Here is a 14,084-nt window from a genome sequence, read left to right as displayed (position 1 = left end):
TTAGCGCTCCTGTCCTAAACTTTTCCTTTTCTAACCTCCTTCTTCGCCTCAGAGCCCTCTGGATTGGTTGAGCTTTTCCAGCTACCTGAGGCAGTAGGAGTGCGACGTCCTCCAGGCGGGCCGCGAGGCCCGCCACGGCGCAGAGCGTTGTGTCTTAGCGGACTGCACGTCACCCTCGCTGCTGGGTGACCGGGAAAAGGAGAACCTACAAGCTGATGTGGTACCCCGGAGGCCCGAGTCTTAGACCCGGCTCTGCTGTAACCGTGGGCGATAGCTGCACCTCTGAACTGCAGTTGTTTCTTGTAGGGCCCTTACTCTCTCAAAAACTCCAAGATGTCCTGCTGCCTCACTCCCTCCAGTCTGATGGTTCTGGGCTCCTGGCTCAGCAGTGGTGGTGTCAGAGAACTAGCAGCTGTGCGAATGCGGTCGTAGTGTCCCTAGCCTAAACTCTATAGCCAACTTACAGTAGAAGAGATGAGTGTCCTTCTCTGTCTGGAGCGTAGTGGGCAGTAGCTGGTAGGAAAGGAGTGAGTGGGCCAAGGCCCTAAAGTGTCCCTGGGCGGGAGAATAAAGAGTGTGACTACTTCTGAAGAGATCTTCCAGAGTTCCTAGACAACAGCTAGTTGTCTAGACACAACTACTGAGCCCGCGTGCTGCAACTCCTGAAGCCGGCATGCATAGAGCCTGTGCTCTGCAACGAGAAGCCCGTGCACCGCAACGAAGACCCAGTGCAGCCAAAAATAATTAATTAATTTAAAAAAACCCCGACATAAGTAACATTTTCATTTTCTAGGAAAAATAACTCTATTTTCCAAAGTCAAAAAAATATGTAGTGAAAATAGTGGCATTGTTTTACATTTTTCCCAATTTCTTTAATGTCTGGCTTAATATAAGACAGCTGGAGTCTCACCTCTGTTTCTGTTTTCAAACTATTATGAGATATTGTTTTGATTATATGAAGATTAAAATCTGACCTCACACAAATGGGTGGGTGTGGAATTTCATTGGCCATGGTGAGCAGTTTGTATTCTATTCTGAGTATAATCGGGAGCCATTGGTAGGTTTTAAGCAGGGGAGTGTTCTGATACGATTCTTGCTTTTAAAGGCTTAGCCTGCCTAGTCTGGAGAAAGGAACATAGGGGATCAAAGTGGGGGCAGGGAGAGAGCTGTGCAAATTGTTCTGCAAGAGATGATGGTGGCTAGACAAAGGTAGTGATGGTGGAGCTGGGGAGAAGTGCTGGGTCAACAGAATTTGCTAAAATTAGGATAGGAGATGAGAGTCAAGAGGAAAAAGGAGTCAAGGATGGCTAAAATCTGCATGAGCAATGGTGTGGCTGGCAGCCATTTTCTGAGATGGGGACAATGGGATAGGAAAATGGAGAGTTCTGTTTTGACGCTTTAGGTAGAGCTTCCCCTCAGCCGGTTAGACTTGTGAGCTTGAAGATCAGGGGAAACACTGGGGCTGGAGATATACATTGGGAGTGTCATCAGCGTCATATGGATGGTATTTAAAGCCAGGGGACTGGAGGGAAAACCCTTGTAGGAGAGAGGGCTGTGGAGCTGCTAAGCAGTGAGGAGCACAGGCTGTTCAGGAAGCTTAAGCGATCATGTTTCTACAGGTTCAGAAGAGATCAGAATGAAGATGAATCTGAGATTGGGCACAAAGACTGTGTGCTTGACACACTCTGGGGTTGCTAAACATACTGGACCTAGGTTTTTAAAATTATAGTTATTTGGGGAATTCCCTGGTGGTCCAGTGGTTAGGACTCCATGCTTCCACTACAGGGGACACAGGTTCCATCCCTGGTCGGGGAACTAAGATCCTATATGCCATGCGGCACAGCCAAAAAAAAAAAAAGATAACATTTATTTTAACCTCTGTATAAATCCCTTTGGTCAACACAGACTAGTGGCCACTGTGGCTTAATAAGCCTAGTGTGTGCTAGGTTTTAGCCTCTCTCACACCCAGGCGCACCATTAAGCAGGGCACAACTTGTTGGTTTTGCTTCTCAAAACTGGAATATACAGGGCTTCCCTGGTGGTGCAGTGGTTGAGAATCTGCCTGCCAGTGCAGGGGACACGGGTTCGAGCCCTGGTCTGGGAAGATCCCACATGCCGCGGAGCAACTGGGTCCGTGAGCCACAACTACTGAGCCTGTGCGTCTGGAGCCTGTGCTCTGCAACAAGAGAGGCCGCGATAGCAAGAGGCCCGTGCACCGCGATGAAGAGGGGCCCCCGCTTGCCACAACTAGAGAAAGCCCTCGCACAGAAACGAAGACCCAACACAGTCATAAATTAAAAAAAAAAAAAGTGTCTTCAATTTAAACAAGTCTTCTCATTAAAAAAAAAAAAAAAAAAAACAGAACAAAACAAACAAAAAAACTGGAATATACATACCCCCACCCTGGGGTACACAGAGCTACAGGGTGCCAGGAAACATCTTTCAAGAGCACCATTCAGTCAGATTTTTTTGATAGAAGTTTTTATCTGGGGAATAGGCATATTAAACTGGCATAGATAGACTATGGCACATGAAAAAAAAAGTATGTAAATTTTAAAGCTAAAACAAAAGAAATTTCATACTTATTGCAGTAACTTTCCCCCAAGAAAAGAGGTTGAAAAGCTTTCTTCTATGCGTTTTTGTATTAGTAGAAATTAGAAAAATACCTACCGTATATTTAGTAGTTGTTAACTGCTAGCAATGTGCTAAACATATGATCTCTAATTCCATTATAGCCTTTCTTATCCCCATTAGACAGAAGAAGAGACTGAGGTTCTTGTGAGACTTGGTTAAGTAACTTGGCCAAGGTCACAAAGCTAATAAAAGGCAGAGCTGAAATTGAATCTAGGTCTACCTACCTTCAAAGTCACACCCTTAACCACTTTGTAGATTTGTCTTCCTGGAGTGTCCCCCAGGTGGTCCTCAGGGTTGTTGTACCCATGGCCAGAGGATTCAGACTCAACTGCAGGCAGGATTATCCTAGCTGTTGGATGAACTGGTGGCACAGAAGCAGGAACCTAGAACCAGCGAGAGGGGCAGCTAGGATGGATGATCCTTCCTCAGAGTTGCCCTCCAGGGGCTGGACCTGCTGCTTGTATATAAATCTTTGGGAGACAAGTGACAGACATCATCACAAGGGCTCCTCTCTACTACTCTGTAGGTTGGTAAGACCTATCCTTGTGGCAGATTGTGTTCTCCAAAGTGGCCTTAACAAGATCTTCCCTCCCACATGCTCCTTTTACAATATGACATTGATGCTCCTTCCATCCGGTAAGTTCTCTCACCTTGAGTCCGGGAGAGATTGTGACCCTCAGAGAGATGTGATGCTGTGTGACTTCTGAGGCTAAGTCATAAAAAGGGACAGAATTTCCGCCTGGTCCTCTTGGGATGCTTGCTCTTAGGACCCAGCCACCATGCTGTGAAGAACCCAGGCCACACGAAGAGGGCACCTGTAAGTGTTTCAGCCAGAGCCACACCCAGGCTTCCAGCTAACAGCCAGCTTCAATTTGCCAGCCATGTGATTGAACCATATCAGAAGCGGATCCTCTAGGGCTTCCCTGGTGGCGCAGTGGTTGAGAGTCCGCCTGCCGATGCAGGGGACACGGGTTCGTGCCCCGGTCCGGGAGGATCCCACATGCCGCGGAGCGGCTGGGCCCGTGAGCCATGGCCGCTGAGCCTGCGCGTCCGGAGCCTGTGCTCCGCAACGGGAGAGGCCACAACAGTGAGAGGCCCGCGTACCGCAAAAAAAAAAGTGGACCCTCCAGTGCCCAGCTGAGCTGCCCAGCTGACTTTGCTTGAAGCAGGAGCACACCTTCCCCACTGAGTCTTTTGCTCCAACTGTAGATTATGAGATAAATAAATTACTGTGGTTGTTTTAAGCCACAAAGTTTTGGGGTGGTTTATTGTGCAACAAAAGTAAAGTAAAACAATCCTTCAGTAGACTTTCTTTGTACTCCGAATCTCAATTCAGCTGATTGTTCTCCATTGCTATTTTCTTTCTGTTCTAGCTTGTCTCTGATTCTGAAGTTTTGGAGGCAAAGAGATCAGGGCTTGGGGAGGATTTATCAGGGCCAAACCATGCCTGGGGAGCTTGAAGAGATCATAATAGATTCAATATGAGAATGAGGTTCAGTCAACCCATATTTGTTAAACTCCATTATTTGCCAAGTGCACTGTTAGGTGCTAGAGATTCGATCAGTGATGCAAATAGATCCCAAGCACCTGTTGTGTGCCAGGGGCTCTTCTAGGCATCTAGGAACACAACAGACAGGAATCCCTGCGCTTCTTGAGGGGAAACAGGCAATCTGCACATACATAAATTAATAAGATGACGCTAAATAGGGCTAAGTTCTATGAAGAAAATAAAACAAAGCAATACAACAGGAGAGTGATTGGGTGTGGCTACTTGAGTCAGGGTAGTCATGGAAGGCCTCTTGGAAGTGGTGATATTGAGCTTATAACTGAAAAATGAGAAGGAGCTCCCCCATCCCCATCAGGTGAAAATCAGAGCCAATAGCGTTGTAGGCATAGGAAATAGCAAGCGCATTGGTCTCAAGGTGGGAGAGGAGGCCAATGTGGCTGGAGTGGAGAAAGCAAGAGGAAGAGAGGCAGAAAATAGAGTTGGCTGAATCTGGCCCCTGCCTGGTTGGTCAGAGTGATGGTTTTATTCTAGTGCCCTGGGAAGCCATCAGGCCCTAAGTAGGGGATTGACATGATTTGACGTGAGTTTTGAAAAGATCACTCTTGGCAAATAAGTACATGAAAAGATGTTCAACATCCTTAGTCATTAGGAGAATGAAAATTAAAACCACCATGAGATACTATCACACTTATTAGGATAGCAAACAAAAAAATAAACCCTGCTGACAGTACCAAGTGCTGGTGAGGATATCAGAGCAACTGGAATTCTTATACCTACATAGACAATTATATAACATTTACACCACACAGACACAGTAGGTGTAAATAACCTCAAGAGCATTGAAAATAGTAAACTATGTTAAATAGGAAATGATGAGTTTTAAGTATTTATTGCTAATGATTCTGACTCTAATTACAATGTGTATTTTTCCCCCCCACACTTCCAAGCAATTCTCAAACACCAGCTGGGTGTCCTATGATTTAACTCAATTCTGACACCATCGACACGGAGATAGCATCAGATTCCACAGGTTAAGGGCTCAGCCCTACAAGACTGCCTTCCACTTCAGATGGCAATAGTAAGTTCCGGTTGTCATCTGTCCATCTAACTGGCTATAGATTGAAGGTTCCAAAGACCACCCCCGCCCACCTCCTTGGGTTCAATTAATTTGCTAGAGTGGCTCACAGAACTCAAAGAAACATTTCACTTACTAGATTTCCACTTTATTATAAAAGACCCTAACTCAGGAAGAGCCACATAGAAAAGATGCCTAGGGTGTGGGATGGGGAAAGGGCGTGGAGCTTCCATGCTCTCTCTGAGCTCACCACTCTCCCCAGTTCTATACGTCTTCACACACGCCAAGCTCTCTGAGCCCCATCCTTTTGGGTTTTTATGGAGATTTCCACTACATAGGCAGGGTTGATTAATTCATTAGCCAGGCCAAGGAGTTGGCACTGAAAGTTCCGATCCTCCAGTCACCTGGTTGTTTCCCCTGGTTTAGGTGCTTTCCAAAAGTCATCTCATTAACATAAACTCGTGTGTGGTTGAAAGGGGTTTGTTATGAATATCAAGACACATTCATCATCTTATCACTTAGGCAATTCCAAGGGTTTAGGAGCTCTGTGACAGAAACGGGGGAAAAGACCAAATATATATATATTTATTTATTTATTTATTTATTGTAAATCACAGTATCACAGTTTTGTTTTTTTCTAACTTTTTATTATGAACAATTTCAAACACACAAAAGTAGTAGGAAAAGTGTAAGAAACCACCGTTATCCATCATCTGGCTTCAACGATTATCAATATATTGCCAAACTTGTTTCATCTACACCTCTGCCTTTGTTTTTTAGTATAATGCATTTAATTGTAAGTTGACAATTAAATTATTGTTAACATTTTAAAAATATCTATTTATTTATTTTGGCTGCGCTGGTCTTTGCAGGATTTTTAGTTGCAGCATGCAGACTTAGTTGAGGCATGTGGGATCTAGTTCCCTTACCAGGGATCAAACCCGGACCCCCAGCATTGGGAGCGCAGAGTCTTACCCACTGGGCCACCAGGGAAGTCCCAAGACAATTAACTTTTTAATAATGGTTGTGTTTACCCACTGGCTTGCAAAATTCCTGAAATATTAACAGCTGGCTTTTGTAGGGGGCTCCAGCACACCACTGTCAGCAGGTAAGGTTGCTTTTGCGGGCAGGCTGGCTTCGAAAAGAGGAAAGGAGGGAGTCGTGGCTGTTGAGGCCCTGCCCTCCGTCCCGCCATCTGCTTCCTTATGTGGTTGCAGGTGCAGGGGATCCCCAAGGAGTCTGAACAGCTGACTGGTGACCTCAATCATTCTAGGAAATGGGCAGCGTCAATGGAAACTGGTGTGTGACAGCTCTAAGAAAGCATGAAGTCTCTGTTCTTGCAGGAGGGAAGGTCAGGCTTTCTTACAACATACAAAAACTTAGGCAGCAGGGAGTTTGCTCAAGGTCCCAGAGACTGTCTGGGCTTTAGAAACAGCTGCTCTTGCTGAGTCTTTATTATAGGTCCGCATCTCATGGTGTTTCTGCCTTTCTTCCCATGGCCCTTTTATCAGTCAGGGTCCCAGCAGGGCACAGACTGCATGCTCACTCTGGTTAACTGAGGCGAGTTTAATATCTACAAAACTGCGAGCAGGGCTGAAGGAACAGACAAGGCTCACCAGTTCTCTAGGTCCTTGGGTGTAAGGGGGCGGACGAAGGGGCGAGAGGGGGTTGAGAGGAGCGCAGTGACTTGAGGTTCTCTTCACACCTGGAGGGGGCGCTACCTTCTGGGCTCTGACTTTGCGGGTTTCATCTCTAAACTACCAGAGCCAGGCAATGAATGCCTGAATATGCAAGAGTCTTGGAGTCAGGCATCCTGAATTTGAATCCCGACCCTGAGTGACCTCAACCTTCTGAGCCTGGGACCTTCTTGTAAATGGGAGTAATAACAAAGCCTGCCTGGTGGGGTTGCTGTATGGATTAAATGAAATAAGAACAGCTAATTACTATACTTACTATGTGAAAGCCGTCTTCAGCTATTTGCTGAATGAATAGATTCTGCTAAAGCGCTTTATTTATGCCATCTCTCATTAATTAATTAATTATTATTACTATCATTATTTTTGCTGTACGCGGGCCTCTCACTGTTGTGGCCTCTCCCGTTGCGGATCACAGGCTCCAGACGCGCAGGCTCAGCGGCCATGGCTCACGGGCCCAGCCGCTCCGCGGCACGTGGGATTCTCCCGGACCGGGGCACGAACCCGCGTCCCCTGCATCGGCCGGCGGACTCTCAACCACTGCGCCACCAGGGAAGCCCAATTAGTGCCTTTTAAAAGGATTTACTGAGCATATAGTCTACGCCGGACACTGATAATTTGTGCGAGCCTGGCATTTCGACCACGGTTGGGCTGCACAGAGGGGAGGAGCTTCACGGAATCCCCGCCCACGACAACGAGACTCAATGGGGTCCGAGGAGGAGGCGAGTCCCTCCCACTTCTCCGGGGCAGTCCCGGAAGCGGGCTTGGGGTAGTTGCTGTGCTTCCGGTGGGTGTGGAGGCTCGCTGCCGTCGCTGCTGTAGGCCCGGCTGCTGTCCAGGCTCCTCCGGGACGATGTTCTATCACGTGAGCAGGGCACGGGGTGGCGGCGAGGGCAGGGTCGAGAGGAGGAGAGAAGCGGAGGACCGGGACTAGGGGCCGCTTCTTGCCTCACGTTCCTGCCGCTCCTAGCCTGGTCTCCATCCCCGTTTCCCCGCAGATCTCCCTGGAGCACGAGATCCTGCTGCACCCACGCTACTTCGGCCCCAACCTGCTCAACACGGTGAAGCAAAAGCTCTTCACCGAGGTGGAGGGGACCTGCACCGGCAAGTGAGTGTCGCGCCCTCCGTGCCGCCTAAGCAGTGAGCACACGTCTCCCTTTGCCTGCATCCCCTCCCCAACTCCTACACATCCTGAAAGGTTCAGCTGCCTACCCTGGCGAGCCCTCTCACTCTCCCAGGAGCCCCAGGCAGTTAGATGCTTCCTGCTTTGGGTTCCCACGATTCCCTCTGCGAAGCTGGATAACGGAGCTTCCTTCCTTCAGCCAAGATTGGTCATTCATTTACTCTGCAAACATTTCTAAAGCTCCAGCTGTGTGCCAGGCTCTGTGTCAGGCCCTGGGAACAATGCAGTGAAAAAGATAGAATGAGGTCCGCCCTTGTGGAGCTCAGTGTTTTTTGATTCTGCTGCTTTTCTCTGTCCCAGGGACCTGGCGTGGCACATCTTGGGCCTCACTAAAGGTTTGTTGAATTAATGAGTGAGCAGGAAAAAGCAGATTGAGAGTTAGGGGGAGGAAGGAAGAGGACTGAGACTTGACCATCTCTGGGCTCTGCACAGAGGAGCCTTGCACATGGTGATGTAAATGAGTGAGGATGAGCAGGGCTATAGAGTGCTTGGACCTCCAGCATCAGAGTAACTTTGGGTGTTCTTTGAACATACAGGTTCCTGAGCCTCAACTCATCCCTACAGCATCACGACTCTCTGGGGGAAGGCCTGGGAATATGCATTTTAATAAGTTTCTCCCAGGTGATTCTGAGGCATCTCCAAGATTGAGGTCTCTTGGCTCAAGGACTGCAGCCCTTTTGGACGTTTGTTGTGAAATTATGAGAGCAGCATTTGGCATTTTTAGATGCGGACCATTGTCCTGTCTCCTCTCTTGACTATTAAGCTCTGTGGGGCAGGGGTGCTATCTACTTCCCCTTTGTGCCACCCCTTTACCCCCAGGCTCAGTGTCTCTTGTGGCAGATGGTTTTAGAGGCTTTTCCACACACAGTGCCTTTCTCCTTCTCATCCTCCTTGCAGGTATGGCTTTGTAATTGCTGTCACTACCATCGACAATATCGGTGCTGGTGTGATCCAGCCAGGCCGAGGCTTTGTCCTTTATCCAGTTAAGTACAAGGCCATTGTTTTCCGACCCTTTAAAGGGGAGGTCGTGGATGCCGTTGTCACTCAGGTCAACAAGGTAAGACCATCAGGGGAGGTAGTGGAAAGGTCCCTCCCTTAGAAGATCTGGGATGGATCCCAACTCGACTTGTTAATAACTCTGTGTCTTTGGCCACGTCACTTCTTTGTGCTTCAAGCTTCCTCACCTGTCAGATGGTATGGTGATCTTGCTCTGCCTCACTCAGGGGTATGTAAGTCATTATTGATAGTCAAAACAATAGTAGCCTCCACTGATTGAGTAGTTCCTCTGGGACAGGTAGTGTGCAAAGCCTCACAGTGACTGTGAGGTGAGTGCTTTTATCCTCGTGCTTTTTTCTCCAGGCTGAAGCTTGGAGAAGTTGTCTACTGGCCAAGGTCATGTGGCCAACAGGTGTTCAAATCCCAAGTTCCGACAAGTTCTAGGCCTCAGCTGTTTACCACTACACTTCCTTAACTTAAAACGAAAGCTTGAAAAAAAGAAAGAAATGAAAACAAATGCCAAACTTCAGGGTGGTTTCGAAACATGAAGAATATTATTGATATTAGGAACCAGATAAGGACAGGAAGCTTAGAAGACTTTGGGGGACAAAAGGAAAAGCAAGGTCACTCATTTCCCTTCTAGGTTGGACTCTTCACAGAAATTGGGCCCATGTCCTGCTTCATTTCTCGACATGTAAGTCTAGGCACACTGGGTGGGTCTAAGGAGGAGACAGGTATCGTGAGCATCTATCGAAGCATCCTTTTAAAGTACTCTTACCCAGTTTCACCTTCCTTTCAGTCCATCCCGTCAGAGATGGAGTTTGATCCTAACTCCAACCCACCATGTTACAAGACAATGGATGAGGTAAGTGGGTAGGAAGAAGTCAGTGAGAGGGACAAGAGCATGAGCCACTCCGAGGAAGAGTCCTGGCCTGGGGTTGTCAGAATGTACTGTTCCCTCCTCCCCAGGACATTGTGATTCAGCAGGATGATGAGATCCGCTTGAAGATTGTGGGGACCCGTGTGGACAAGAATGACATTGTGAGTCTCTTGCCTGCCTCTACCAGGCAGAGCTGATGATTTCTGCCTCCCCAGAGTTCCTGGGGGGGGTTGTGCTCTTCTGCTTGGAAGAAGAAGTGGGTGGACAGAAGGCCTGAGACTGAGAGTTAGAGCATAGCTCTGTGCTTGCCCTGGCTTCATTTGCTTTTTACCTTTCCTTCTGCAGTTTGCTATCGGCTCCCTGATGGATGATTACTTGGGTGAGTGTCAGGGTCATTGCCTGGAGGAGGGGTTTGTGGGATATGGGATTTAATGCCTGAACCACAGATGACAGAAACTCTCCTGTTGTCTGCTTGGAAGACCGAGGACATGTGCCTCTCGGGATGGGAAGTTGATGTTTAGGGCTGCCCCAAGCTCTGGGTCTAACCAATGTGCTTTTCCTGTTCTCGGCAGGGCTTGTGAGCTGAGTACCACGACCTCCTACCTTGTTTGGTCCTTATCCAGGAGGTGTGACTGTCACACTTCCCGTGTTGTCCAGAGGCCCAGTCTGGCTGCTGTGGAGGAGGCAAGGAAGGTTTCTTGTCCTCAGAAGACATCTGGCTCTTCTTGTGGCTTAGCAGCCACTCCCAGATTTCTGACTGTGTGTTCTAACCATAAAAGGTTCTTGATTCTCATGGAAGTGTCATCTCCTTCTTTCTTTGGTAAGAACAAGTCTGGTTTTTTTTTCGGCCACGCTGCGCGGCATGTGCGATCTTAGTTGCCTGACCAGGGATTGAACCTGTGCCCTTGTAGTGGATGCGCAGAGTCTTAACCACTGGACCGCCAGGGAAGACCCAGAACAACTCTTTTTTTAGAAAGGCTGGAGGACCAGATGCTTGCTAGCCCCTTTTCTTGGCCTGATGCCTTAACTAGCTTCACCCACCAGGGGATCTGACTAACCCTTTTGCCAAGGTCTAAAGTTGACCTCACTAAAGGGAAGGCGCTAGTGTTGGGTCTTTGGCTTCCAGCAAATAGATACTATCATTAGAGCCGCTCTAAGCCCCAGTCTATTTATTTATTTATTTATTTATGGCTGTGTTGGGTCTTCATTGCTGCGTGCGGGCTTTCTCTAGTTGCGGAGAACGGAGGCTACTCTTCATTGCGGTGCATGGGCTTCTCATTGCGGTGGCTTCTCTTGTTGTGGAGCACGGGCTCTAGGCGCACAGGCTTCAGTAGTTGTGGTTTGTGGGCTCTAGAGCGCAGGCTCAGTAGTTGTGGTACACGGGCTTAGTTGCTCTGCAGCATGTGGGATCTTCCCTGACCAGAGCTCGAACCCGTGTCCCCTGCACTGGCAGGCGGATTCGTAACCACTGTGCTACCAGAGAAGTCCTAAGCCCCAGTCTAGTTTCAGAGTATTTGCCCTTTCCCCAGCCTTAAAAATAACCAAGAGTATAGCTGAGGAGAGGGAAGAGGAGACAGCAGGTAGGAAGAGGTGAATAATAGGACAGTAATGATACAGATTGTGGGGTCCCAGCCCTTCTTAGGATGGGCACATAAACTACAGCCTTTATTTGCTTATCAATTATTAAACTAAACTGAACTGAAGATATGAAAGGGCTCATAATCTCCTTAGGGTAACACAACAGAAATACATGAAATAAGATGAAGCAGACATGCTACCGTCCCCCTCACACTGTCTTTGCAGTACTATTTGTCTACCTTGGAATGCCTTTTCCCAACCTACCTGCTTGCTGCCTAGGAATCTATCAAATCTCAGTCAATTTTTTTTTTTTTTTAAAGCTTTCCGTGACTTCCTTGGGAAACAGCTGTGTCGTAGAAAGCACAGTATTTGGGTTGATACAGAGCTGGGTTGCAGTCCTAGCTGGGTGACCTTATGTTTCCTCATTGTAAAATGATCATATAACCCTCTTTGGATGGCTGCTGCTAGTATCAGAGATTGTATGTGCAAGTGGCTGGCACAGAGCCTGGCCCATGATAGGTACTTAACGGTTAATTATAATTATTGTTATATGGTGCATATAAAACCGTGATTATCACCTGGGGTGATCTTGGCCCCCAGGGGACATTTGGCAATGACATTTTTTGTTGTCACAACTGGATGGGGATGCGACTGCCTTCTAGTGAGTAGAGGCCAGGCAGGCTGCTAATATCCTACAATGTATAGGACAGCCACCCCACAACAAAGAATTATCTGGCCCCAAATGTCAACCGTGCCAAGGTCCAGACCTGTTATGAAACATCCGGAATACTGCCTTTAACCTGGTAAGGAAAAGGCATTTGAATGTGTTTCCCTTCCCCTCGCCTCACCACTCCTGGACAGAGGTAGGCTCTTCCATTCATACCTCTCTAGTATGTCATAAAACACATTATTTCCTTATTGTCTCCCTTTCCATTTTTTTATTACATAAAATTTCAGTTATTTTATTGAGATAATTATAGATTCATATGCATCCCTTTGATTTTTGTATCTCCAGTTCTCAGCACTCTGCCAGTTTTCCCAAGTGTGTTGAACCCAGGAAAGTTTCTGTGCTGGATTTGCAATGAATTTTGCCACGGAAACAATGTTCAAGTTGTGAAACCACTTCCCAACACTGAGTTGATTACAGAGTTGATTTCATAGGTTGCAGGGATTTTGCCTAGTTAGGCCCTAAACATGTGTCTCACTGAGAGTAAAGTTCTTCCCAAGTTCTCAAATGGAATCATGCATATGTAAATTGTGTTGGGGATGCCCCAGTAGTAAAACCAGGCCAGAAGGAAGAGACTGATGGACAGAGAAGCAGCTCATGGAACTGCTGGTGAGGATGTGGGGTGTGGCACTGAGAAGGCTGACACTGGATAGGGAAGCGAGTAAGTGGGGATGGCCTGGAGATAGTCCTGGACTCTTCTGATCTTTTAAGGTTTGGTACTAGGGGAGTCTGGAAGTTACAGCCTCTTTTTTTTTGGCCATGCAGCTTTGGGATCTTAGTTCCCTGACCAGGGATTTAACCCAGACCCTCAGCAGTGAAAGCACAGAGTCTTAACCACTGGACCACCAGGGAATTCCCAGGAAGTTACAGCCTCTTAAAGAGGTCACAGGCTTAATAGTGACAGGAGTATGTGCCTGGTAACATGTTAAATCCTTTACACACATTATTGAATTTTCACAACAGTTCCATGTAACATTCTGTCACCCCACTTGACAGATGATAAAACGGGTCAGAGGGATGAACTAAACATGCCTAAGGTCACACAACTAGTGGAGCTGTTATTTAAAAAAAATTTTTTAATCGTCTAACTCTAAAACCATCATAGCTTTTCTTGCCAGGCATTGGTGGCTGGGGAGTTTGTGTGGGAGCCACCTTTCTCCCATCTATGGCCATGTGAGTCTCATTACTGCTTTGACTCAAGCTGGAGGCAGATCAGCCCCAGACAGCTTGCATGCAGCTTTACTGCATCCTACAGGCCTGCAGGCCATCCTCTCTTCATTGTCTCACGCTGCCAAGGTTGCCAATGGCTGGCCCTACCAATAACACCTTTGCAAGGAGGTCTGCCAGCAGCCAGGAGATCTGAGCTGATCTCAGACTCAGAACCTTAGAGGAGCCCCCCCTATCCTTCATGCATAGGTGGGCAGACACTCCAGTGACCAAGCACAGTCCTGAAACTACTCCAAGTATCATTCTGAATATGACTGGAAGAAACTCAGCAGGGTCAGAGTCCCCTTAGGTGGTGTTGCTGTGGCAACCCCAGTCCCATCCATCTGGCTTTCTCAGCTCTGGTCTCAGAGGATCTTCTTTTCTAGAGGCAGCAGCATCTAACCCTGAGAGGGAGGAAGGGCAAGGATGTATACATTCATGCTCCCCTACAGAAAGCTCCTTTCTATAATAGCCCATTGCAAATGGTCCCATCTTGTTTTGTTTTGTTTTTTTTTTGCGGTACGCGGGCCTCTCACTGTTGTGGCCTCTCCCGTTGCGGAGCACAGGCTCCGGACGCGCAGGCTCAGCGGATGGCTCACAGGCC

At 47.7% G+C, this 14,084-nt stretch overlaps 1 protein-coding gene across 2 annotated transcripts; it reads left to right on the top strand.

Annotated features, from left to right (window-relative positions):
• Positions 1-7,632: 7,632 nt before the first annotated feature.
• POLR2G (RNA polymerase II subunit G) lies at positions 7,633-10,762 on the top strand. Of its 2 annotated transcripts, XM_004264229.4 has the most exons (8): positions 7,633-7,775; positions 7,909-8,018; positions 8,991-9,150; positions 9,733-9,783; positions 9,889-9,954; positions 10,059-10,130; positions 10,315-10,348; positions 10,542-10,762. In XM_004264229.4, the coding sequence occupies exons 1-8, from the start codon at positions 7,764-7,766 to the stop codon at positions 10,553-10,555; spliced, it is 519 nt and encodes a 172-aa protein (XP_004264277.1). In that variant the 5' UTR covers positions 7,633-7,763; the 3' UTR covers positions 10,556-10,762. The 2 variants fall into 2 exon arrangements, with proteins under 2 accessions (XP_004264277.1, XP_033270754.1); XM_033414863.2 differs by lacking the exon at positions 9,733-9,783.
• Positions 10,763-14,084: the final 3,322 nt, after the last annotated feature.

This window comes from Orcinus orca, chromosome 8, assembly GCF_937001465.1.
Source record: "Orcinus orca chromosome 8, mOrcOrc1.1, whole genome shotgun sequence".
NCBI lineage: Eukaryota > Metazoa > Chordata > Mammalia > Artiodactyla > Delphinidae > Orcinus > Orcinus orca.
This window is presented reverse-complemented; position numbering and strand designations above follow the sequence as displayed.